This window comes from Podarcis tiliguerta, assembly GCF_965153285.1.
Source record: "Podarcis tiliguerta genome assembly, chromosome: 2".
Lineage (NCBI taxonomy): Eukaryota > Metazoa > Chordata > Lepidosauria > Squamata > Lacertidae > Podarcis > Podarcis tiliguerta.
Genome location: NC_139535.1, coordinates 68,013,453 through 68,041,443, shown reverse-complemented (window position 1 = coordinate 68,041,443; position 27,991 = coordinate 68,013,453). Strand labels below are relative to the sequence as shown.

Sequence of the window (27,991 nt, the reverse complement as noted above, 5' to 3'; positions counted from 1 at the left end):
TACATCACTTGCCATTGCCCCATCCTCCACAAGTGAAGGACTTGCAGCGACCTTCTGGGTACCATTCTGCAGGTAACATTTAGTGCAATTCCTATCTCCACAATAAAATAAGTATGGTAGGTAGCTGCTCTCTCTGGGATAAGAATCCAGTTTTAAGAATATCAGAAACTTCAGTGCTGGGAAATTTACAGTCTCCCTCACCATTTATTTAGGATACTTATACCCAAAAGGTACCAAAAATGGTTTATTGGCCCCATATATGTTACCATCACATGGACAGTCCTACAGTAGGAATCAGTCAAAACGGGAGTGAGCAGCAGTTGGTAAGAACTGGGAAGAATTTTACATTCATAGGATAACTTTCACATAATATCACAATTTCTGGAATGTCTGCAAACAGCTGTGTTAACAGAAGTAAGTGCTATCTAGCAACTCTGGTTATAAAAATCACATTTTATTTATATTAAGATATATATATATCACCTTTCTGTCATTAAAAAGCTCTGAGGCAGCTAACAAATTATTAAAACAATAATACAATATAATGTGACTTTATATCAAACAATTTAAAATGCACCATATTTGTATCATACTTTTAAAATTGTGTCATAATGTAAAGTAACAAACGTAATCAAGTTAACTCCTTCCCCAGTAATGGGTAGTGTTTCTTGGTAGACTTGACACAATTGCTCACACACGAGACTTGTTTTTATCATTCATGATGCTCATTTAAAATAATGCACTTTGTTCCCAAAAGGCAACAGTTATGTCTTTAAGCAAGCTGAAGGCACCTGACTGGTACATTTAGAGCAAGCTCTGTATTATAAAGAAACTTTATTACATACCTAGTATGTAACTGAAGACATTTCAGGCAGAGATGGGAAAAGACCAAATTATTTGGAAATACAGATATGTATTAGTTTCCAGTGCCTTTCAGAATTAGAGGCAAATTATAGAAAAATTGACTAATGGAACATTGAAAGAGATGCATTACAGATGCAATGTAATCCTTAAAAAATAATTATAAGCCTAAATAAGGCATCATTCTCAGATGTAAACAACTGCACCTAGTGGTTAATATTTAAAACTACATCTGAAATAAGTAGGCTTGCAAGCAAAACTAGACTGCCAATGTTTTGCACATGAAAACCACCTCTCCATTTCTAAAACAGATGTTGATTTTTAAAAACCAGCATAAGCAGTGCATAAAATCATTTGTCTAGTATTTGGCATCCACATAATTTCAAGCTTCAGGTTTTCTGAGCAGAAGCAGCATCCCAAGCTGGGTGACGACACTTAACAATATTTAAATTCAGTAACATGTTTCACCTTTTGCCATTGTGCACTGAATGAACCGAATAGTAAAGTCAGTCCATCTATCTAGAACTTCAAGCGTGTTTTAATCTTACAAAAAGGACATTTGCCAACAGTCCTAATGGGAAACAGGCTTTCCCTGCCCCTACCTTTTCGGATATTGTTCCTTATAACCCGTACAATTACTGGCAGAGATCCCACAGTGGGATATACAGTATCTACATTCACAAAAATGAATGTGTGTTTAATAAATAAGTTGATTATAGAAAAAGTGTTTCCATTAGTCCTTTCTGGAAGTAAATTGAAGGATATGTCTAGGTACTTTTTAGTTCATAACAGGGTATGCAGCTTGATCAGAATGTCGTGCCTTTTATAATCACTGAATTTTCTTCTTCATCTTTTAATGTCTTTTTGCTTTTAGATGTGTTTCGGTAATTAATTCTGTAAATAAATAGAAAGAAAAACAGGAAACTGTTAAAGCAAAAGCTTGCAAGATGCTGTAATACATTTCACATTTACATTCAAGGAAATGCCTCATAGGCAGATCTGTCATCTACATGTAAAACCAAACTTTGACTTTGGTTAGCCCCACTGCCCAAAGAACATAGTATATTAATCAGACCTTTAATTTGTAAAAAGTATGCTTCAGCTGGCCACTTCATATGGAGCACCAATCCAGATTAGATTCTTACAACAGCTTCTTTCTGAAAATTGTCCTGTGCCCTGCCATGGTGATATTTACCCCCTAAACTGCTACTGCCAATTGCATCTCTGGAGGCAAACAGCATCAGAGGTGGGGGTGAATTTCCATTGGGAAACTGGAGAGGGGCTCTGACCCAGAAAGGGATCCAATCACCTGCTTCTCCTTCATAATAAATTGGTTGGCTTGAGCATATTTTAAAAATTAGAGTGTTTGGTTTGTATCTAAGAAGCTACAATAGAGACAAGTAATTAATATTTATCTAGCTGGCATACCACCCCACTGTTTCTCAGGAATTGAGCCATCTGTTTTCCTTGTTTTCATTATTTCTTGTTGAAATATCTTTTTCAGTTCTCCAAGCAACACTACTGACTGCTCTGTATACAGTGGTACCTTCAGGTTACATACGCTTCAGATTACAGACTCCGCTAACCCAGAAATAGTGCTTCAGGTTAAGAACTTTGCTTCAGGATGAGAACAGAAATCGTGCTCTGGCGGCGCGGCAGCAGCAGGAGGCTAAAGTGGTGCTTCAGGTTAAGAAGAGTTTCAGGTTAAGAACGGACCTCCAGAATTAATTAAGTACTTAACCCGAGGTACCACTGCATACTGCTCTAATCCCTTCTATAATCTCTTCTATACTGTGCTAATCTCTTCTATAATTTGATTCCCAACATTTTTACAGCATGACCCACAATGATACTGGCTGCAATCCCTGTTTGTTTAAATAATGGAAGAAATGGTTTCTCCTTACCCTTTAACTCTTAGCATCTGTTCAATGGTATCTGGGAGAGGCATGCCGTAACTTTCCGGAAGAAACAGGGTGACAATTCCTGCTAGCACTGTCAAGCTTCCCATTAGAATGTAGGGAAGAAATCTATCATAAGCACCTGGTAGGAAGCACAGGGGGCATGGGAAGTAATAAGTAGTTATTGTCACGATGTTTTGCACAGACTAGTTCTTTGCAAACTGTGTTCTGAGGACTTCTAAGGTTGCTTGGAAGCTTATCTGGAGCCTCTCAACACGAAGATCAGTTAACTTTGCCCGTACTATTCATTGTACCCTGCAATAATACTGAACTGAGTGGCTTGTGGCACTAAAAGGGAGAGTAGTGGTACTTTGCCTGGCAGAAAATAAGATAGCTGGGAACTTACCAAGATATACAAAGTAAGGCGAGAGGATGCTGCCAAATCTGGAGGCCATTGAACTGGCACCAACTCCCATGTTCCTCACAACCGTTGGGTAGAGCTCAGCAGTGTAGACATAAACCATTGAGAACGAGGCTGTGATCCCAAACTTTCCAATCATCACCAGGGTAACGGAGAACACAGTGAGGTCTACAAATGAGAATCAAGCTATGTGTCACTGAAGTTTATCTGCCTTCTGCCATTCACTTTATCCTACTTCTTTTAAACCTGCCTGTTGTAATGGATAGAGTGTCAGACTACGATTTGAGAAACCAGGGTTCGAATCCCCACTTAGTCGAGAAGCTCACTGGGTGACCTTGTGCCAGGCACTGTGTCTCAGCCTAACCTACCTCACAGAGTTGTTGTGAAGACAAAACTGGGTTGGGTTGGGTTGGAGAACCATGTACACCACCTTGAGCTCCTTGGAGGGAAAAAGTGGTCCATATATGTAATAAATAAATAGATTCACAAAGACTAGTCATGTTAGTCTGTTGCAGCAAAAGCCAAAATCAAAACCTAGGCTATGAATCACATGGCACTTCAAAAAGAATATCCAATATATTGTTCTTTTCAAAAGCTGGTATCACAATGTGAAGTGGCTGATAGAACAACCCCACCTCAAATAAAAATATTGTCAGAGTAGTGTTCAGTTGCTGGTATAATAGGAACAAATGAGAGAGCTCATTTATTTATGTACAAACTTTGTATGCCACATCATGTTATAATGGTCCCTGGGAGAGTGACAAGAAATAAGTGTAAAAACAGTTTAAATACAGAATCAAACATAAAACCCCCAAATCTGACAGCATATTCTCAGCACTGTAAGCTCCCTTTCTGTCTTATATTGGTCTTCAGATATAATGAACAGAAGCAGAATAGGCTTCTATTTTAAACTGTGCACTAATGGACAAGTACAGTCACCCGCTCACTATTCTACCTGTAATGCCCACAGTTCAACCTGCTTGGCCTTGTGGCTTATATCTGCAAAAGTAGGGGAAAAGTTCACATCAAGTAAAATATTCTTACATGCAGGTACCAACTGAATGAAGAGAAGGACACATCCTCCTAAGAACAAGACTCCCGCCATTGAATACCGCCGGGGAAGATAATGGAGGAGCAACCAAGAGATGGTATAAGCTGGGACTTCGATGATTGCCGAAAGGAAGCAATTGAGATAGATGTCTCCGTGCAGGTTAGGGGTGTCCAGAGAGAGGCCAAAGTAGCCAATGGAAATGACCATCCTGAAAGACAGAGCTATATTGTAATAAATATTCGGAGGCCTCAGAATAAGTGCTGCATTGGACTAGGCTTTGAAAATTATGTTTTGTTTTATTTAGCAAGATTTATACACTGCCTAATTAAAAAACAAATAATCTCTGAGTGGTTTGCATAAAATAGTATCAAATGTTCATTAAAAATGGCAATAAAACTGGCTTTAAAAACAATGAAATAATCAAAATATTGATAAAATCAACAGATTTTTTTAAAAAAGAAACACATACATTTACACATGATAGCGAGGGTTCCCAAGTAGAAAGAAATGCAATCTGTCCCCGTTTGTTGGTGTTCACATTATTGTCCAGTCCCAACTGTATTAATCCCAGGGGCTCAGACACCTTGCTAGGGTAATGGCTCATTCACAGCGTGGAGGGAACATGTCCTTCCTCTCCTCTCCACCTCGCAAAGTGGCATGAGAAGGGGACACCCAACAGAGGTCTGAATATGTAGTAATCTGATCAGGCAGCACTTCTCTTTTTTTCTGAGGTATAAGAATTGCATTAATTAGACCTCCTGGCAGTTTGCTTGTTTCAAATGGCACTTTCGTTGTGTTGTGAAGAGCATGGGTACACATACCAGTTCCACCACTGACTTCTCTTAAGGTATCTGAACTAAAGGGATTCCTAGACCTCACACACAGGATATGCGGCTTCACATGTTACCAGACTGCACCACTTTTGATTGCAGGTGGGGAATACAGTCTCTGAATGCTGTCTCATGTACAAATCTCCCTATACATTCAAAATATGCAAATCAAGGAGGTGGAGCCCATAAATGTCCCCCTGACATGTTAGTTTTATATATGAATATATATATTTTTAATGTGGATGTGAATTTAAACTTGCCATTGGAAGCAAAACAACAGCAGACAAATTATGTGAAGCTAGTTGTGACAGCGTAGCGTCACACAAAAAACCAAGGTGAGTGAATCTTTGATAGACATTCTCAAAGCAAATGCTAGCTGGAATAATAGATAAGAGTTTGGGATTTAGACTGGAGCAGAGACATTTCAATATGCTGCTATGTGAAATGCCACACACACGCATTTATACATAAATAATGTTATGCAATGTGGCTCCTGGGTGTTTATAGGTGTGTGATTACAGCCACAATCTCAAGTACTGTGAATCAACCTAGTTTCCTCAAAATGTTTTGGACCACAACTCCCATCAGCTCCAGGAAGCATAGTCAGTGGTCAGGGATGATTGGAGTTGCAGTCCCCACGACATTTGAAGGGCACTAGCTTGGGGGAAGCTGCTCTGAATTAGCTGTCTCATAAGGAAAGGAAAGCTTTGTGTCTGTTCATCAACTACTTACCATAAAATCACACACATGATAGTAATCGATCGGATATTCTGGGTCCTCACCAGGTCCAGAATGCTGTATGACCGCTGGTCCTGGGAATTCACATCTTGTAGCTATAGACAAAAATTACAGATGCACACATGAAAATCTGCTTTCTTTCTCTAAAATAAAGTGGCATTTCATGCAGCAGGAAATGTCAGTTGCATGTTCAAGGTAAATAAGGAATCTTTGCTGTTAAGTGCTGTTGTTTAAAAAAAATATTATATGGGTGATGATTCAGTGCAGAAGTGGCCACTGCTAATTTGAATGACAGCTTCTGGAAATGTTGGTATTTAGGTAGTGTGATCTGGTATTTGTTTAGAATAAATGTGAAACTACATTTTCTGGTTTCTGTGACTGACACTATATTAATATTTCATGGCTGCACTGAAAAGGCTTTTTCCCATAATTCAGGCTTTCTCCTGGGGATCAGTATAAAGTATCCAGCAAGTTTAACTGTAGTCACTGTGTGCAAGTTTAATATATGGATTTTGAACAAAACAGTAGAAGATTTGCAAGATTTTAGGCTGCAAGCCACAGGTTGTTCAGTAGGAAGTGTCATAAAACTGTACATGTGTGACTAATTTATATCAATGTACAGAACATCCTGGCATTCTAAGCAGGTTGCTTTGTAGTTTAAAGTTCATTCCACTTCTGCCAGCAAATTGTACAGGAGTTGACTCAGGACTAAAGTACAAAATACTGGATCACCCAAGAATTCTATTTTCTACTTAAATGCAAATGGAGGAGCAGTGGCTCTCTGATTTTGATAGGAGGAGTGGTGTTGTTACATTTTCCTAATCTAAATTTAACCCCTCCAAACTGCTGTTACAGCCACCTGTTTTAAACTTTGACAGGTGTCAATCACCTGATGTTACTACAGAATCAGGTGATCAGTAGGTGTCAAAACTGATTTGCTAGGAGTGGGGAACATAAGGATCTTGTTGGATCTTCTTCATGAACCCTGCTATAAAGACTCATTTATGTATAAATCCAGGGCATTTCAAGTAAAAGTACCCATGTTAATACTGGAAAGAGATAAATGTACTATTTAACAATATCCATTATTTTATTTATTTATGCGTGTATTTAGATTTCACCTTTCTTTGATTAAAAATCAAACTCAATGAAGCTTATAAATAAATGTTAACTCCCCTGAAAAAACCTCAGCATCACAAAATATAATATTCACAACTAAAATCATTTCACATCAAAGGGCCAGATGCCTGACAGAAAAAAGCAGTTTTAGAAACCTATTTAAAAGCAGGCAAAGAGGGCTGATGAACCTCTTTTGGAAGGCTATTCCATAGTTTAGGCATCATTTGAAATAGCCACCTCCCATGCTCACTGGCAGCACTTAAGCCAGAGAAGGCTCAATGAGAAAAGCCTCAGAAACAGTGCAGAACTCAAGTGGCTCCATATTGGAAGAATGTTTCCGAATATAACTAATATCAATATGCTGTTGTTATACTGCATCACAGAAGTCCAAATTTTAGAGGGAAATGGGGAGAGAAAAATGAACTTAGCAAATGATGATATAGTTTCAATTAAAATACTCAACTGCACTTAATATTAACCCAATCATGTGACTGCAAAGGGACTATGTAAAGTAATAACAACAACAACAACAACAACAACAACAACAACAACAACAACAATATATGACTGACTGGGCTGCCTTCAGTTGTAAATATATGGTATATTTAGTAAAACTAAATATAGCAATTACATTTTCAACTTAATTCCATTTTAATGTAAAGTCATGGGTGTGTATTTTTTTTTAAAGAACACGGTTGCCTTGTTCTCTTGTACTGTTATCCTGAAGCTTTAGATTTTTGCTGACATTTCTTTTTGATCCAAAAATAAATCAATTAGATGACATCTCATGTACTATGCCAAAAATCCAGAGTATTCACAGGCAGGAGTCAGCAGGAGGGTCAGTGTGAGTTTTCAGGCACATGTCAGCTGCCTTATTAAACACCACTTGCCATGTTTGGGTTGGAAGATGAACTGCCAATTATTTGTCTGGGGGATTCCTCTAATGAGCAGTTCAAACCATGACCCTAACTGCAAATTACTGTGTAAAACAATCCAGCAATTTCAATAAAAGCTAATAGCATGACATCATATGCACATGTAATGGATGTGAAAGCTTTGTTGCCTTGTGTGGGTAGCTCCTCTGAGCCGCTCCCTGCAAATAAAAGGCTGGAGGTTGTATGCTCCAGAACAGGAGAGCAGCAAAGAGGGCACTCAAAAGATCCAAAACCGTCTCACAGTAAAGTATGAAGAACTCCCTATCAGATTCACCCCAGAAGAGTCCAAAGAAATGATTAGTGGTATTTGAGTCTCAGCGTAACATGGACATGGTAGAACTGCTGATGTTATGGGCAGTAACTAAGAACAGCTTCATTTCACTCAGGACATCAAAACATAGTGGACTGTTCACTGGGAAGAATTTACATTTTTGCAGAACAGGATTGTGAGGAGCCACTGGTGAGTCCTTGCAGGAAGCTTCTGCAGCAATAACACATCTCCTCTCTCCTCTCTCAGCATGTAGAAATAAACCAGAAATGCTGAGAGGGAAGTGCGAGTCTGAGGGCGACAGAAATAGAGGAAGAGAACAGAAGAAGAGATGGCTGCAGAAAATGTCCCATGGTGTTTGGTACTTATTATAGAGCCACAGTTCATGCCTAATAGGCAAGGAAGAGGGTGGTTCCCTCTACCTCAATGCTGTAGATGACAAGAATGCCGACAGGCTAAGCGGGAGGGTGGCAACCTCATTTCCTAACAGTTAAAAGGAATGTTGGTGGGGTGGACACAGGAGGGTGGTATTGAGGGAAGGAGCGCTAGTAATTTCTGTGTTAATTGTGTACAGGGGGAAGGCTAGGAGAAGAATGGGGGAAGAACCTAGGCACAGGAAGAGAGGAGAAGCCGATAGGAAGGATGAAGCTGGCTCCTGAATTCTGAGAACCAAGGGCCTACCAGATCTGTTCTGAAGCAAGAATGTCCTGGCATCCTGAGGAATCTCAAGGAGGATGGGTTACAGGGGAGACCAGTCCACTGTGACGTTTAACAATTACTGTGAGTTGTGTGTTGTTGAAAAAATGCAATATCCCTGAAACAGGGAAGATAAATACAAATAACACCTGTTGTACTATAAACAGATGATCTAAAAAGGTCCTAGCTTTAACATTTATGCCAGCCTAACATAAAGAATAAGTAGAGTGCTGCATTTTAAAGGAGTTGAGAAGCAAATCCAGGATGTTGCCAAATCACAAGCTATAGGATTGCATCCAGTATTAATCCTACTCAGAGTAGACAGTTACTAAGACATTATTAATGGAGGTCCATTAATTTAAATGGGTCCACTCTTAAGTCGAACTTAGTTGGATTCAACCCACAGTATAAAATGCTCTTCATATAACATTAAACGGGTTGAAAATGATTGTATATCCAATAGGTTCATTATTGGAGAGCCAGATTTCATCTCATGAAGCAGAACGTTTTAATGGGCACTGCCATATCCAGACACTGGGAAGAAAATGTAAACAGATGCAACACATGGGCAAGTTTACCTCAATGAGGTCAAATATTACATCTGGAGCAGCAACATGGTTCATTTTTGCAGCTTTCCGAATGATGTCTTCTGCTTCTTTAATCCTGCCTTGGGACAGCAGCCATCGAGGTGATTCTGGAATGAACCTGTGATGTTTCAACGTAACTTCAACAGAACAGCCAGGGTTGTTAAGCCTACATCCCAAACCACCATGGTCAAAAAGACTTTAACTGCAATGCTATCCTCTGTCCTCCTTGCATAGAAATACAATGTTGAAGAACCAGTGTATAAACAGAGCAAGGGTCATTAGCCTGAATGAAAAGGAGCAATTTATTCTATGCATATGAATGGGCTTTTGGCAGAGGTTACAGGAAGCAACAACCCTGCTAATTCTAACATGTGACTATACATTAAATAACCTAGCAACATAAAAGGGTATATAGATATTGGCTGTGAGTCCTAAAAGATCTGCTTCCTGTCTTGCAGGCCTTTTCCACTTTACCTGGGAGCATGGGGCCCAGACTGACTCCAGCTACAAAATCTGAGGCTGTTGAACAGACACCTGGGCTGGAAGTTTTGCTGGGGAGATTGTTGCTACTATTGATATTAATTTTTTGTATCTTTATTTCAGATCTTAGGGTTTCTGTGGAAATTGTTCAGTTTGGTTGTATATTTTTTGTTTTATTCATTATTTTCCACTACTTCTGTTATGTTGGAACTGTGCATTTTATCATGTTCTAAGCTGCCTCAGCACAGTTTGAACTATGGAAAGGACATACAGTATACGAATAAAATGATGTATGTATGTAATTTGAAAAAAATTAAGTCAACTGAGGGTGCCCCCAGTAAAGGCATTAGCTAGCACTAGTTTTTGGTGTAGCTTCCAAATGTGAACACTTTTATTTAAAATACACTCACCACCACAGTGGAACATACAGCAGGCCAGGTATAGTGAGAGCCACTAGCAGCATCCGCCAGTCTCTGATGAAGTAAGCGCACAGTGGCAGCATCATGTAGCCAAACGCATAAAATATGCAAACGCCTAATGTGCAGTAGATAATACGGACTGATTTGCCAAGTATTTCTGTGCCTGTTCAAAACAAGGGAGTGTTGATTAGCCTTTTAACTTTTAAAAAGCCCTCTTGTTTTGCCCAAATGTGTTTGGGAAACATTTTAAAAAGCCCAGTGCATCTTCCTTGGATTTAAGATATGCCTCTACTTCTGTCCCTGACATAAAGAAGAGTATTTAGATTGATAGTGATGTGTGAGTTCCTCTTGATCAAGCATTTTGCTGTATATGATAGTACATAATATTCTGGGTTAAGAGGATGTAATATATTGAAATACAGTTCAAAGAGACAGTCTAGTCTTCACATAAGACTGAAGCCACAGGACAAAACACACAAGTGGCTTATGGGAAGACTGCTATAGGTTCAATAAAACCCTGTCTTCTCTATCTGTTCAATGTGTATGTTGGGCTATTACGAAGACTGGAAGGTGTGCATACCCTAACATCTTCCACTGCAGATTCTGTTGCCATTTCAGTTTGGGAAAACTCAGAGCTTGAGTGTCTTACACGGAGTGAAGAGAACGAGCTGGATGGGGCTAAGGGAAATGTGTACAGCAGGGGTTGGCAATTTTTTTAGCAGCAGGCTGGTCCACTGTCCCTCAGACCTTGTGGTGGGCCAGAGTAGCAGCACTGGGGGGAGGGGTAGCTGGAAGAAGAGGCGAGTGGGACAAGTATTCTCCTCCCCACCCCCAGCTGCTGCGCTTACCTTCCCAGGGGCTGCCGCCATCGCTGCTGCTTCTGCTTCTCGTGGGTAGGCACAGCGAGCCTGTCCGCTCCACTCTCTGGCCCACAGGAGCACCAGGGCAGTGACAGCAACAGGAGGAAGAGGCTGAGCAGTGACAGCTCTACCAATCAAATGCCGCGGAATGGGGACATCAAATGCCGCAGAGGTAAACCAGGCACAGTGTTTGAGTAGCAGAGCAGCCGCTGGTCAGTCTCTTTCTCCTGTTGCCACCACTGGGAGTCTCAGCTTTGTGGCACGGGCCGGATTTAGAACCCAGGTGGGCCCGATCCGGCCCAGGAACCGTAGTTTGCCGACCCCTGGTGTACAGCTTGCCCAATCTTTATAATGGCTTAGTATGCACTGGGAGAGGGAGGAATGTATTGTGGGAGGAGGAAGAGCCCCTAAACAGAACATCACTCATTGAGAAATTTGGCAACAATACTGAGAATTCATACTCTGCTTAAAGACTGTTACATACCAAGTACAAACGCTGCCACATAATTAGAGATCTGCCCTATTCCAACTATGAGAAACAGGATGGAAAACATCTCCCAGGTTGTTGAGAAGATCTGGAGGAAGCTAAAGCCAGTCTGGACTCCCATTGTGACAAACAGCACATTTTTCCTTCCAAACCTATCATGGGACAAAGATAAATAAAAATTATGTTAGTTCATGAAACATTAAAATAGTAGAAATCTAGGGTCTGGGGTGTATATTTGTGGGGATTAATATCTATTAACTTTAATGGGGGTCCTCTTGATCACATCTCCCTTAGCCTTGTTTTCTCTCTACATCAGGAATACCCAATCTGGTGCCTTCCAGATGTTGCTGGACTGCAAGTCCCATAATCTTTGACTACTGGCCACATTAGCTGGGGTTGATGGGAACAGCTGGGGTTGATGGGAACAGTAGGTTGATAGTATGCCCTTGAATACCAGTTACTGGGAGTGGGCAGAATGATGTTGTACTCAGGTCCACTCAGTGGGCTACACATAGACACCAGGTTGACCACTGTTAGAAGAGATTGCTAGACTAGGTTGGCCTTTGGCCTGATCCATCATGGTTCTTCTTATATTCTTAAAGAGAACCAAAACATTTATTTGGGTTGGAAGCAGAGGAAGTTTCTCTGGATTCAAACTTTTGTTCCTATTACTTTAAACTGCTGTACTGGGGACCCAAGTTTGAGAAACACAGTGGCTTGTGCCACGATAAAAAAACCACTTGTAAGGTAGGCTGGCACTAGAGTAAAAATCCAATAATTGTCATCTGCCCAATGTATTCAATGTTTACTTTGCATTTCAGGTGTGATATGAATTATGACTTCTTGCTTTTATTTTTAAACAAAGCATGGCTATTCTGATGTGTTTTCTGTGATTATTTAAACATATGCAGGTGTTTCAAATTACTACTTTAAAGGTTATGGATAAATTCTTACATTTTCAGTAAACATTTATCTCCAAAGGGAAACATTTTATTTTTAGCCGAATTTGCCCTGCTTTTTAAATACAATGGACAACTCAAACAAAATAAGGATATGATGTTTTTACATTGTTGCTGTTCTTGAGTAGTTCTTTTATGATGTATCTTGTTATCAAGTGATTTTTAACAGGTTGTGAGAGTGAACTGGATTGAGATGAAAAATGGGAGCGACAGTTGCGCTGTATGTACTCCAAACAGAAAATTGTGTTGTCTATGCAGATACTAAGTTGCATTATTACATTTCAATGTTCAAGGGCAATATCACTTTACACTGTGTTTTATGTCCTGCCTGACCCCTTGAAAAAAAAGTGCAGAATTTAAGCTGAGGTTCAGGCATGAAAAGTACAATTGTATCCTAAATATGTTCAGTACATAACATCCAGTTTCATTTTCATCAGAGCTACTGCATTACATACATACACAGAGATATCTAAGCAGGTAAGTTAAGCCAAAGGTTGGCCATAGAACACATCACAATGAAATTTTGTTTTACTTATTTCATAATGTCAAAATGGCATCATTCATAATTGTGAAAAGCATATCTGAACGATAAAGGAAAATATCAAAGATATTAGTTTCTGTTGTGCTGGCAGCTTAAATTGATGGCTATGTTGATTATTTAAGATTGCTCAAGGGTGGAAAGATGGCATCACTCAAATTATTGTTTGAGATACTACTGTAAATACAAAATTTGTTGAAATACCTCATGCTTAACTGAAACGAAAAAAGTTATGGGAAGCATGTTGCGCTCTCAAAGTCCATCACAGATCGTGCAATTATGGCAAGAAGAACCAAGTATTTTGGTGTTACCTATTTAGAAACCAGCTAATTCATTACAGTTGAAAAATAAATCCACTGCAATGCAGAAACTTATCTCTAACTGAATTTTAAAGGGTTGCGTCTAAAAAAAAATCATAAAACCATTAATATATACAGTGGTACCTCGGGTTAAGTACTTAATTCGTTCCGGAGGTCCAAACCTAACATGAAACTGTTCTTAACCTGAAGCACCACTTTAGCTAATGGGGCCTACTGCTGCTGCCGCACCGCCGGAGCACGATTTCTGTTTTGATCCTAAAGCAAAGTTCTTAACCTGAAGCACTATTTCTGGGTTAGCGGAGTCTGTAACCTGAAGCATATGTAACCTGAAGCATATGTAACCCGAGGTACTACTGTACACTTTACCTGTCTGAGAGTTGTCCAGATACGAAGGAGCCAATCAGTACGCCCACAAAGAACAAAGAGGTAGTTAGAGGTGCTTTCCAGTCGTTTTCACACACAAGATCCCACTGTAAGAGAGAGAGAGAGTTTCAATATTTTTGGCATGCATGTAATATATATGGCCCATTTTCTACAATAACCAAACAGTAACCTACCAGATTACTACTAGAATGGACTTTTTAAATTTAAGAAGTACCTTTATGTGTAAATCAGAATTCAATGCTGATTGAATCTAAAATCTCTTACACCAAATGCCTGTTTGGTCTATCTGTTGAGGCCTTAGGTCAGGGGTCAGCAAACTTCTTCAGCAGGGGGCCAGGTCCACTGTCCCTCAGACCTTGAGGGGGGCCAGATTATATTTTGGGGGGGAAAAGAAAAAAAGAATGAATTCTTATGCCCCACAAATAACCCAGAGATGCATTTTAAATAAAAACGCACATTCTACTCATGTAAAAACATGCCGCTTCCCGGACTGTCCGTGGGCCGGATTGAGAAAGCAATTGGGCCAGCTCTGGCTCCCAGGCCTTAGGTTGCCTACCCATGCCTTAGGTTAAACCATCAAAGAACAAGGCTTTACAGATGTTGAACTACAGAGATGAATTCTTAGCATAGGGTGATTCAGATAAAAATAGTGGAATTTAAAGGAATTTTTTGTTTAAATTTGAATGTTGCATTGTTGACAATATATTTCTAGATACACAAGCAAGCGCAATGACTTGGATCCCAGGTTGTTCCTCCATTCATGAAAGGGGGAAGTCAATTGCCGTCAACTACTGCCTCGCACTGCACCACCGTATCACACATTATTTTCAAGGGTTTCCCCAATCCCCAGGAGCAGATTTTCAGGGGATACAGAGGGAAGGTGAAAAGTGTGAAAGCCCTGTTCTGTGAACAAAAACTCTGTTATATTCATGTAAGGGCTGTTAGGATCCGAGCCAGTGAGTATGGTTTTTTTTTTTTTAGTAATGTGCACATTTTCCTAAGAACAGTTGAAAACAGACTGTCAGAACAGCAGAGTCTGAGACCAATGCTTAACACTTTAGGGCAAGGGTGACCAACCTGCAGCCCTCCTAGGCAATATGGTGAATGGTCAGAGATGAAGGAAGCTGGAGTCCCAACAATATCTGGAGAGCCACAGAATATACACCTCTGCTTTAGGGGGTGCAAATTATGGTTGAGTTTTCACCCCCTGCTCACCAAGTTGCAACTTTCTGGTAGAAAATGAACACTGGATTTTTCCCGAGGCACATAGAAGTGCTTCTTGAATTGTAGCCCACAGAACATACTTTTGTTACAGCTTCAAATTGCTTTTTTACACCTTATCTATATTGACTTTGCCACGTGCAAAGGCCTTCCAATCTGCATCAGTAAGACATCTGCCCTGAAATTGGAGGGGAATCAGCGTTAAATGCCACCCAAAGTTGTGTTTGCACAGGTGAGACTGTGCTGTTTCCGTGTAAGCTTAGCATGTATTTAGCTCAACAGCAGTTAGAATTGCAGTGTAGCCTAGTAGCATTACTTGGGACAGATTCAGAACTGAATATAGCAAATCAACTCAGGCAAGAGCTATTTTCATTCTCCGATACCTTTTAGGCAAGGTTACTGAAGTTCACAGAGCTAGGCTGCAGGTCTCACATAATGCTAAATGTAATGCCATTTCTTATACTGAGCATGTAACATCATTAGCAGTAGAAAAATATATACCTGACTACTTTTTCCTGACCTTCACATACTAGTCTATTCCCTGCCACCGAGATAATTCAGATGATGAAATCCACTCAAAGTTGCCAAAGGCATGTCAAATCCTAACAATCACAAGAGCTACTACTTATATCAGGCCAGATAGTGCATAAAACATTGTCAGAGAGGATTAGAAAGGTCTGTGTTGCGCATGATGATAATGCTTTATCTGCAAGGTGTGACACAGAAAGTCATTCACCATGTGGTGTCCTCTTAATTACGTATCTCAGGGCACTCCACTTAAGATGAAAGACAAATTTCATAACGTAGACTAACAATGGGGGATAGTGGAAGGCCATCAAAATGGGGTTCAACGAGATAAAAACAAAACACAACAATACAAATTCTAAAATCAATTACCGTAAATAATAATAGTAATAGTAATAATAGTAGTAATAATAATAATAATAATAATAATAATAAATTCTTTATACCCTGCCCATCTGGCTGGGTTTCCCCAGCCACTCTGGGCGGCTCCCAACCGAGTATTAAAAATAGAATCAAACATTAAAAACTTCCCTAAACAGGGCTACAAACTCTAAAATCAGCAAAACCATTAATACAAGTGTACAATTTATATTTAAGAAATGATTGGGTAACACCTCAGGGAAAGCCTTGTTAAACAAAAATGCATTTAATAGGTGCCTAAACTACATGACACTGAGCGCCAATTAAATATTGGCTGGTAACTGATTCCAGGGGGCTGGACCTGCAACACTAAAATACCTCTTTCTAGAACAAGCACAGCTCCTGGGCATGGAGTACTCTTAGCAGTGCCCCATCTAAAGAACACACTTGCCACACAGGGATATATAGAGTGAGGTGGTTACTTAGGTACAAACAAAATACTGAACTACACCCGGTGGCATACCAGCAGTCAGAGCAGTTCCCTCAACAGGGGTGTTATTTTTATCTATTTTATTTATTTATTTCACAAAATTTGTGTGCTGCTTGATTGTTAAAAACAGCAACAAAACACCCTCAAGGCAGATTACAAAACAATAAAATCAAGAAAAATGTACAATATATTAAAACATACAAAAAGTTAAAATATGAAAACAGATTAAAATTCACACCAGCATTTCTAAGCATCTGTGTAGGCTTGCCTAAAGAAGAATACAGTGAAGTCACACATGCTTGAGATCAAGAGGCAGGGAGTTCCAAAGTGTAGATGCTGTCAAACTAAATGACCGAGTTCTTACAAATGCAGAATGGTTATTATGCGGCACCTGTGGTAGTGCCAATTCCCCCAATCGAAGTGGTCAAGTGGGCACATATGGGGTAAGGCAATCTTGTAGGTGAACTTGTCCCAAGTTATTAAGGGTTAGATGATGTTGTCCCCAGTCAACAACCTAGCTGCAGCTTCCAGGTTAAACCCAAGGGAAGCCCCACACAGAGCACAATGCAGCACTCCAGTCTTGGGGTCACCAGTGCCAAGACCACAGTAGCCAAGCTATTGGGTGTATTAACTATGGGCATCTTGCAACTCCACGGATTGCATTACACAAACAGGTTTTCCACAGGGGCTATGGTCAAAAATTTCTCATTCTATAATTTAACAGAGTGGGCTGCTTCACTTCTGCCTTGGACTGGAAAGTTACAGAAGCGTTGTGGCACAGCACTGGTCTGATGTGTAGGGCATCTCCTGAAGGAGACCTATTTCTCAGGTTACAAAACTTGCAGGCCCGGCATAGCAGAATGTGGCCTTGATATTAACAAACGTTTCCATAGTGCAGCTCTTATAAACATAGTATCAAGAATGGCCTCCGAATATTCAATTCCACCCTGATGACATAAACATGGTTATCTTGAATATCATCACTGAAGTATGTGATGTCTATTTTCAGGGACATACAAATGATTTCATTCTAAACCTAATAGGAAATGTTTTCAAATCTGAGCTTTCAACCAAGGAAGTAAGTCTCACTAAACTCAGTGGAATTCATTTCTGAGTAAATAACCTTAGGATCATGATGTTGATATATTCATTTTTATTTCACCCTGCTACCATAATGTGTTTCTACACACACACACCCAATTTTAAAATCTGTTTGCTGACAGTCCTAGGTACAGGTAAGTAACTAGGGTCAATCATCAAAATGGTCACTGCCAACACTGTGGATATTTGCAAGGTGAATACAGCACTGAGTCATACGTACGGTAGTGGTCACTATCAAACTACCAGGTTATTAGATTTTTACATCTGTGTGGAGGAAATATTGCATTGTAAAATGTAAAATTGCATTGTAAAATTGTAAAATGAGCCATGTTCAAATATATAAAAGGATGTCACATAGAGGAGGGAGAAAGGTTGTTTTCTGCTGCTCCAGAGAAGCGGACACGGAGCAATGGATCCAAACTACAAGAAAGAAGATTCCACCTAAACATTAGGAAGAACTTCCTGACAGTAAGAGCTGTTCGACAGTGGAATTTGCTGCCAAAGAGTGTGGTGGAGTCTCCTTCTTTGGAGGTCTTTAAGCAGAGGCTTGACAACCATATGTCAGGAGTGCTCTGATGGTGTTCCCTGCTCAGCAGGGGGTTGGACTCGATGGCCCTTGTGGTCTCTTCCAACTCTCTGATTCTATGATTCTGTGACCCACTCTTACCAACGTTTATCATATGCTATTTTGGCTGTTTAAAGCCACTGAAAAAGAAGGTGAGAAAGCAAGTTCCTGGGGAAACAGTACATTACTCAATGGAAACCTTCAACAAAGAGTAGTTTTTTCAGCCTGGTGAGCCTGAATCCCCTGGGTCCAAATGACACTTTCTGTGACAGTGGCAGACACTTTTACAGTCTAATCCCAATCAGAATTTGGCATGCCTAAACCCACTGATTCCAATGGTGTCAGATATACCTAATTATGTATAGGATGCATGACAGAAGTGGAGATTCTTTGTAGACTCTGCATGTGTTACATCAGGAGGGAGAAAGACGTAATAGCCTGGTGTTAACCCAGCAGCAGGACAACCAACCAGCAGGAACTGGGTTGGGATCCTTATCCTATGCATCTTTACTTACTAAGAGAAATAGGTCATACTGAATTCAACTATAATTACTCCAATGTAACTGTCCACAGGATAGCAGTCTCACTTTATAGAACATTTGGACATTAGGAAATGCTATAACAGAAACACAGCAGATTTCCTCCTTTCATTTTTAAGAAAGACCTTTACTAATTTTTAGAAAACCTTTTTTAAAATAAAATAAATAAAATAAAATAAACAGGTCAACTTCAAACCATTGCTTATGAAGCAGGCTTGTTTCAACAAAACATAGTTAAAATTAACAAGCGTTTATGGTTCAGATGAAACACTAAACTGTGTTCAATCAAAGATGGAAGCCAAAGTTCTGAGCTCTTCTTTATGGTTACACAGGAAGAGCAAAGGAGAAGGGAACCATGAAGGCCTGGCTTATCATGACATCTGAACTCTCCACGTGTGTAACTTTGGCACATATAAGGATTAAGATCTGACACAGGGAGGGTTCCTTTCCTGTCATAGAAATCCAATGCTGGTGTCCTTAGTGACCTTTAAACACAGTAGAGCACAGAGGGCTTTGATGGATGCAGATAATGGGACTCATTCTTCATCAAACGTGAACACTCCCCACCCCTTCGAAAAATTTCTTGTAAGGCTGAATCTCAGGCAAAGGTCACCCTGACTAAATGGCAAGGTAAGGCAAGATAGGACTGAGCCAAGAGATTAGAGAGTTAAGCACATTTAAAATTGAAAGTGGGAAAGTAGGTGAAAGGCCACTTATGCAACTGCTCCATACAACATAAACACAACACCTTTATAAAGTGTTTAGTTGCTCCACATCTTTGGCTATGAATTGCTTTTATCTAGCTATGCAATTTTTTTTGTTTCTTTTATAAGTGTCATTTAAGGTGAGGATAGGAGTAGGTATATGGAAGTTCTGAAAACTAGGGCAAAGAGCATATATTACTTATGGGTAGAGACTTGTATGTAGGGTGGGGCATGGCTTTACAGGAAGGAAGAAATATAAGTAGGTTAAAGGGAACTGTGTTTCCTAGATGCTTTTATGTTATCTTTATACACTATGCTGAACTCAGTGCATGGGCATATAATGCACCATTTCCCCAATCCCTTTGTACTAAGTACTTAAGATTGTGTGCCATTCATATTAGGCTTTGTCCTATTTGATGAAACTCCAGGGTCCAAACTAAGATCCTATGGAATATGGCAAACTGTAAAATATTTATATCTGCTTGTCTCATTTATGAGACAAGCAGAGTTCATATTTCCAAAACATTACTAAAGGAATGTAATATAGGAGACTACACAGTGCAACAGCTTAATCCCACAAATATTTATTCAAAGGTTAGTCCCATTGTGTTCAATGGGGCTTAGTAAATGTGTTTAGGACTGAACTCTAGAAGTATTCTGATAAGGGAAGGCTAAATTCCTTAAATTAGTGCTGGGCATATACATATTTTGCCTAGCTCACCTTTGCAGATTTCAGGTCGTGAAAGTGGGGCAAAAACCCCCTCCCAATATTGCATTAATGTCTGTGTGTACGTATGTAATTTCAGAATCTTCCGTCTTGCATGGACATACAAGAGGGATTATTGGATTGAATTGTACTATTTATATTTTACCACAAACCCTGTAAATATTACTAAAACATTTCTTTAAGTCACTCTAGGTGGTCAGATACAAAGGAGCGTAAGAGTCCCTGGGAAGAGCATTCCACATGTGACAAGCCAATAGGCGTTAAAATCCTAAAATCCAAATCCTAAGGTTTCTTCATGAGTAGTCTTACAGTATCTTTTGAGGCTCCGATGCTACTCCCTCTTGTAAGATGGCATTCATTATTCCCTGGACACCCAACCCATTCATCTGTCGTCCACAATGTTATGAACTATATGGGACAAGCATAAAGCGCACTTCATGCCCTCAGAAAGAAAAGCAGGAAGGTGGCCATGTATATTTTTAAAAAGGTAAATGTGGGCTTCACATGCACTGTTAAATGTGCAGTTAACAGTGGGGCCCTGGATCTGAAAAAGGCCACAGAATGTGGAAGCATAGCAAATATAATGCTGGAATTAAGAAAATAACAAAAATAATATAAAAGTATGAACACTGCATACCTGGTTAAGAGGTTTTTTTACTATAACCCTCCCAAAACTTTGAATTATTCTAGTAAGCGAATAGTCAAATAGCCTTTGGATCAGAACTGCCTGGTTTGTATTTCATCGCACTGAACTATCCCTAGTATGAACTGCCTCCTTGGCTCTTGCACTGACATGGTCTCCTACAGTGAATTGCAAGAAGGATTAGCTAGCAAACATAATAACTTCTGAGCCAGATTCTAGCCATGGAATTTGAGGTCTTACTGAGTTCAGTGTGAGCACTGCATACATTTGCTGGTACCAGGGGACCTGGAAGACTGCAATTTTCAAGCTTTTTGAGTATGTGATCCTTTCTGAATACAAAGGTTGCTTTCAGATGACCTAATGTTCAATAAAGTTGGTGGAAAGGTCATTATGATGTTGTCTGTTTATTGAGCATACAACACAATTTGTTTGCCTGGACGTCGTGCCAAGCAGTTGTTGTCCTACAATATCCAGTGCAGTTTCGTATCACTTTCCTTATTGAATAAAGTCCTGGTCTTGACCCCTGAATAAAAGCTGGTTTGTTGTGCACAAGCATCAGATCCATTTTTAATTGTGTAACATGAATTTAACAGTATGCAACACGTTATGCATCTTTAAACAAGACAGACCAGCTGACATCAACCAACCTCTTCTGCAGCCACTGCCACAATATGCTCTTCCTGTTGCTGTGTGGATGCTGCTAAAGGCCCTCTGGGGCAATCTCACCTATGTCTTGCTCTAAGGAAGATGGGTTCCTTCCTCCATGAGCAAGGTAGTCCCACAAAGTGCCTGGACTGATGTCACTTTGCAGTCACAAATACAGTTTGATGTTTCCCAGTAACGAACTGTGGCACTGCAAACAGGTGCTCTCCAGGCCACTTTGTCCACAATGGTTCACTCTTAGAAAGGACCCCTCTTCAGACTGAGGCACATGAAACGCTTTGGGAGTGTTTCTGCCACTATGCTGCAGCAACAATGTGACAGCAGCACCCCTAGACTCATAGGGGCTGGGCTGGAGGTGGTGATCGGCTGGTCAGTGGTGGCATCAGCTGCATCAGCACTGATCCACTGCTCTTCCCTCTCAGAAGAGCTGCTTGGTCAGGCCAATGGCCCATTCAGTTCAACATCCTCACATTGCTGAACCAGATGCCTGTGGGAAATCCACAAGCCGGATTTGAGCACAAGGACACTCTCCCTTCTGGGGGTATCCAGCACCTGACATTCATAAGCATTACTGCCTCTGACTATGGAGGCAGAGCATAGCCGTACAGTAATGACTAGTAAATGTACCCCTGACCGTTAGGTCCAGTAGCGGACGACTCTGGGGTTGCGGCGCTTATTTCGCTCTATAGGCCAAGGGAGCCTTGGCCGCAGACAGCGGGACCTGATATGGGAATAGTCAGGATTTATGTTAGGGGAGGCAGAACCTCAGTTTGTTAAGTAGTTAAGTATTTGCATTGGTTTACTTGATGGGGGGGGGTTGCCCCCTACCCCCCCAGCTACGCCCATGGGCCCTGAACCTCTATCAGCTAAGGCTAGTATTAATGGTCTGAACTGAAACGTATTTCTCCTTCCTGAAGAGCACTTGTTCCCTGGTTGTGGACACTGCAGTCAGAATTACGTAGGTAGGATGGAGGTGGGGGGAAGAGGGAACAATTTTGCCTTGAAGCAGGGTTTTGAACGAAACAGACCTTTGGTCCATTCCAACTCCTGTGATTGTGCAAAACAGGTTTTGCATACAGGGTCAATCAAGAGCAGTTTCTAGAGTGCGTAGATCTGATACTCTCAAGCAGTGCTATGGACTATGCAAACTTTCGGCATATGTTAGTAAAATATTTTACTAAGTTACTATGTATGTAAAAGTACTGACTCAGAAAATGCTACACATCTATACATGGAAAAGTTTGTTTACAGAAACTTATAACGCTATCCAATCTTAACATAATACTTTGAGGTAAATTCCACTGTAACTAGTGATGCTTACTTTCAAGTAAATAGGCATAAGAGTGATGTGCCAGAACACATTTGTTTTAATCTGAGACGATTAAACCGAAAGCACATAAGAACTTAAACTACTTCAAAGCTATGGGAAAGGCATGTTCCTCAATTTTCTTTTAACCATTTCAACCCATTTAAAGGTTAACTACAATCATAATTTAAGGTTAACTACAACTATTATATGAGACGCGGGTGGTGCTGTGGGTTAAACCACAGTGCCTAGGACTTGCCGATCAGAAGGTTGGCGGTTCGAATCCCCGTGACAGGGTGAGCTCCCGTTGCTCGGTCCCTGCTCCTGCCAACCTAGCAGTTCAAAAGCACATCAAAGTGCAAGTAGATACATAGGTACCGCTCTGGCGGGAAGGTAAACGGCGTTTCTGTGCGCTGCTCTGGTTCGCCAGAAGTGGCTTAGTCATGCTGGCCGCATGACCCAGAAGCTGTATGCCGGCTCCTTCGGCCAATAAAGCGAGATGAGCGCCGCAACCCCAGTCGGTCACGACTGGACCTAATGGTCAGGGGTCCCTTTACCTTTACAACTATTATATAATTAAAGAGCTAAATAATTTCTTAAAAATAAAAACAAAATAGATATATGAAATGCACATAATGTAGCTCAGTAGTAGAGCAACTGCTTTGCATGTAGAAGGTTCCAGATTTAATCCCCAGCATCTCAAGATAGAGCTGCAAATCTCCCCAGTCTGAAATCCAACAGAGGTGCTGCAAGCCTGCCAGTGAGTATTGACCACAGGAAGCTAGATGGACCAATGGTTTAACTTGTTATAAGGCAGCTTCCCATGTTTCTAAGTATGGGAAAGTAACATGCCAGTTCCACTGTTTCTGCTCCTTCTGCAATTTTCCAAAAAGAAGTAAGGGAGCATGCAAATTTTCTCTGTATTGTACTGAAGGAAGCTATTACCTGCAGTAATTTAGCAAGTAATAGAACAATTGTATGTGTGGACGTGTTCATTGCTATTGAACAATACTGCACTATATTTTCCATGCTTTTCTTGGATATACAAATAAATGAGTAGGTAGGTAAAATCACAGAATGGTAGGGGCCAAGAGGGTCACAGTCCAACCCCTGATAATCTACTAATAACTCTAAACCCAACTGCAGCACCCAAATGAACCCTAAAATGAGTGGCCATTCAATTCCCATCACATGCCAGGGAATGTTTAGAACATTGACCTTTGTTATGTGACTTCATAAATCATACTACTATTAAGTTCTTCTGCCATAAATCTGTAGCAATTTGTCAGCAGTTCCATCTGTGCACACTGTGCTACAAGCTACTAGACAACAATTACAAAATCTTGACTGGAGTAATTCAAATTGCACTCATTTCTGTTTGCCAGGGAGAGAGAGAGAGAAGAAAGCATTTTACATGCAAATATATGATCTGGCACCAAGTAACTTTAAAGTAAGACAGTTAGAATCACTGTCAACTAAGAATAATGTGCTTACTGGGATATAATATTGCCATTATTCCAATTTTGTTCTGATGGTTTTCTTTTCTTCCTCTAAAAGTTACTTCTCCATAAAAGTCACAGGACCCTATGGCAGGGAGAGTCAACATAGGAATGAAAGGGAAACTGAGGGGAGTGCTGTTGTGCTCATGTCCTGCCTGTAGGCTTCCCAGAAGAGCATCTAGTTGGCCACTGTAAGAACAGAAGACCGAAATAAATGGGCTTTTGGCCTGGTCCAGCAGGATTCTGTTTATGTTATTGTGTTAAAGCTTTCTGTAACAACGAGCCTGGACATTACCAACTTCTCATTCCGTTTCCTGTGTGGCAGAAGTCACTCAGGCTATTCCTCCTTCCTCCTGCATCCCCGGGGGTAAAAACCAAGAAGTATCTGTCATGAACATGAGAAGCTAAGGAGCCACTGGTCATGTTTGGCACCATATGAATAGATAGCAAGTTTGGACTTATTTGCTCACTTTAGAAGGGGAGGTGACCTAGAGAAGAGAGACGGGAGCTGAAGAAAGGGCACCCCCCATCACGCATGGGCCAGGGGGATCTCTGAATTTTATGGATACCTGAGTTTTAGAAGAAGAGAGATCTTGCAAGTGCACAAAGAAGTGCCTGGCAGGTTAATTTGTTAAAGAAACGACCACAGCAGGGAAAATGCCAAAGACATGTCAAGTTGGCAACAGAGCAGGCGCGCGTTGTGCTACAACGAACTGAGGCTTCTCTCTCAAAGCATCGCTCTCCTTAGATCTCTTGGGTTTCTGCCCTCCGATCCCTTTCTGAGGAGCCCAGAGAGGAGTCCAAGGTTTCTAAAGCGACCCTGCGAGGTGGGGCTAGGAAAGTTCACGAGGTGATCCGGCCATTGGCCCAAGGTCACCCCGTGAACTTCAGGGCTGATCGAGGGCCGCTCAAGTCCCAGCCACGCACTCTCCTCTCCATGCCCATGTCCAGAAGAGGCCACCTCGCGAGCAGCCTCCCTACCTCGCTGACGATGGTGGAGAGGTAGGGCTCTCGGCTGTACTCCCAGCCGTCCAGGCACTTCTCCTGCTCCACCTGGCTGAGGTTGACGTCTCGCCCGGGCACCAGGTTGCGGGCGGAGAAGTTGGCCAGGGCCTCCAGGCTGTAGCGGCGGCAGCGCGACGGGACCTGCCGCCTGCCGCGCTCCTCCAGCGGGATGCTGGCGTTGAGCCACTCGAGGCTCAGGTTGGCGCTGGCCGGCACCCGGCACCGGTGCTCGGGGGTGTCGATGAGGAAGACGGCCGAGAGCCCGTTGAAGCCGTTGGGGATGATGCTGGCGCTGAGCAGGAAGAAGATGAGGCGCTGGAAGGGGCCCCACTCGCCCAGGAAGGCGGTGCCCTGGTCGTAGTCGTACATAGCGGGCGGGCGGGAGGGGGGCAAAGCGAGCGCGCCCTGGCCGGCCGGCAACGGACAAGCGAGGGCCGAAGAGCCGCCTTCTGCTACGACATGTGGCCGCAGCCTCTCTCGGCCTGGGCGGGGAACAGGCGAGCCGCTGCCGCCGCCGCTATGAGGTAAAGTGCGGCCGCGGCTGCCGGCAGCAGCAAGTGCTTCTTCGCACGGGGAGCGGGTGGGTGTGGTTTGTACACAAAGGCCTAGAGTCGCGCTGGGCCCAGAGCCAAGGCGGAGGCCGCGGCGTCCCCGCGCGTGAGGCGGCAGCGGCCAGCCTAGTTACGGGGTCTCTTTTTGCTTTCGGCATTTCCCGTCACTTGTAATGCAGGCGGCCTCCTCGGCGAAGAAGCTGGCTCCGGGGTTCGGTTACCGCACCGTAGTCTGGGCAATATGTGCATTGCCTCGCAACCGGCCCGGAGAAACGCTGACGTCGAGCTCTACGTCGGCCGCACAGGCCCGGAATGTAATGCTAGTCACACTAGACTAGAGCAGCTCCAGCAGATAATTAGCCACACAAGTTTTTAATGTTTGAGGTTTCGCCGTGGTTTTATAAGGGTTGGAAGCCGCAATTCGGTGAGATGGGCAGTTTAATAATAATAATAATAATAATAATAATAATAATAATTATTATTATTATTATTATTTAGGAGGTCGCCCTGGATCCTGTCAGCAGAGACTAGCCCTGGAATGGCTAACCTTTGAATGGGTTTTTGCTCTCACACAGGACACTGGACATGTGCCCCCCTCCCCCAGTTTCCAGGGTCTATAGTGTGTTCATCCAACATGGATTCATTTTCATAAAGAAAAACGGGTTTCATGAGCAAATTCTGCAAAGGCTAAAATGGGGTTTGGTGGAAGGGGGGTGTTGTGTATGTTTGGCACTTTGAGTGCACCTGAGGTGAACACTGCTCCATTTTTCCTAGTGTGGCCTGGGTAGTGTTGGGCAGGGCAACACGTGGCAGGGCCTTCTCTGCTATAGCCCCACACTTGCAGAAGGTGGTCCCATAGAGTACCCTCTGCATAATTTTTTGACCAGCCTCTGAAACATCTTTGTTGTTGCTTTCATGGATTGATTTAAACTGGGCGGCAGCAGTGGTGGGGTTCTTTGTATATACTTGTACTTTGTATATATTCATGTTGTTTTTGCTATTTTTTTATGTTGGTATTTTAAAAATTTTGAGTGTTTTAAATGTTTAAGGTGTATTTATATATTGTTTATTGATTGCTGTTTAGTTTGTGTATAATGTTTAATGCTTTGTGATGATATTCTCCTAAAAGCCAGGATAGAAAACTATTAAATAAATAAATAAATAAAAAATCAGATATCTATTATTCAGCCAGCAACGTTTTAGGCAAGTTACTTTCTCTCAACTTCATCTTTCTCATAAGGTTATTGTGAAGATAAACTGAGCTATCTGTATACTACTCTGCTGCTTGGATAAAGGGATACAAAGGGGATGGATGAAATCATACAGAAAAGTATTTTGTTTCACTTCTGGAAAAACCAGTAGTTCAGTACTTGAGAAAGTAAAATAAAAGGCAGGCCTTCCATCTCTGAAGTAATTAGTCCTGTCATTTGAAACCTTCTTTTTGTGCAATTTGATTTCAAAGAATAACTCATCAGGCTTTTTAAGGAGAAGATGAAAGGCTTGGTCAGGGGAGAATGAAGGGGGAGAAATATGGCCTGTTGGCAATTTTACAGATAATGTATGTAAGTAAGTATTGTACTGAAAACATTTTTGTCACTCAGCACAAATTTTTTTGTAGGTTTAGCTCCAAAGCAAATCCTACTGTGTTCAATGGTGCTTCCTCACTAGTAAGTGTGTGCTGGGAATGGGATTGTAGTCTTTATCTTGCAGTAAATATCCAACATGGCAGTAGCTTTAATTTGGCACAGAATAATATACAAAAGTGATATCATCATTTGAAAATTGGCCAAGAATCCAATTTTCTTTGGACATAGATGCACATTCATGTAAGTAGCCAGCTGCTTTGCTTTACACAAATGTCATATAAACAGGGACTGGAAACCTTATTTAGGCCACATTTCCTAGTAAGCAACCTTCCGGAGATTGCATGCCAGTGGCAGGTGTGGCCAAAAGCAAAAGTGGGCAGGACCAGAGGTCAAAGTAGGTGGAGCAATATTTGTGACTTGCCTTTGTACAGTAGGCTGTATTCCAGCTACACAACAGTCAAGTTTCTACACAAATACACACTTCTCTATCTTCTATCCAGGCAAGCAAGAGGCATTATCAGGTTTCAATGACACATTCCAGCTAGACTAAAGCACATAAGGAGGGTTTGGAACAGGACAGGGTGACCTTAGGAGTGCCTGAGGGCTTCATTCAGACTTTGGGTCTGCAACTCCCCACTCATGGTATAAGCAGCCT

The 27,991-nt window shown here is 41.4% G+C and overlaps 1 protein-coding gene and 1 long non-coding RNA gene across 3 annotated transcripts; one reads left to right on the top strand and one right to left on the bottom strand.

Annotated features, from left to right (window-relative positions):
- Window positions 1-184: 184 nt before the first annotated feature.
- Window positions 185-26,094, bottom strand: LOC310672100 (organic cation/carnitine transporter 2-like). 2 transcript variants are annotated; one of them, XM_083428734.1, is made up of 10 exons: window positions 25,176-26,094; window positions 13,834-13,937; window positions 11,648-11,802; window positions 10,295-10,466; window positions 9,396-9,522; window positions 5,794-5,894; window positions 4,225-4,439; window positions 3,166-3,348; window positions 2,766-2,901; window positions 185-1,755 (listed from the first exon to the last, which is right to left on the bottom strand). In XM_083428734.1, exons 1-10 carry the CDS (start codon window positions 25,566-25,568, stop codon window positions 1,668-1,670), a joined length of 1,674 nt encoding a protein of 557 aa, XP_083284860.1. In that variant the 5' UTR covers window positions 25,569-26,094; the 3' UTR covers window positions 185-1,667. The 2 variants fall into 2 exon arrangements, with proteins under 2 accessions (XP_083284860.1, XP_083284859.1); XM_083428733.1 differs by having other exon boundaries at window positions 9,396-9,570; window positions 25,176-25,713.
- Window positions 25,616-27,152, top strand: LOC310672111. The gene is made up of 2 exons (XR_014508413.1): window positions 25,616-25,723; window positions 26,249-27,152. It is a non-coding gene; the product is annotated as an uncharacterized lncRNA (long non-coding RNA).
- Window positions 27,153-27,991: the final 839 nt, after the last annotated feature.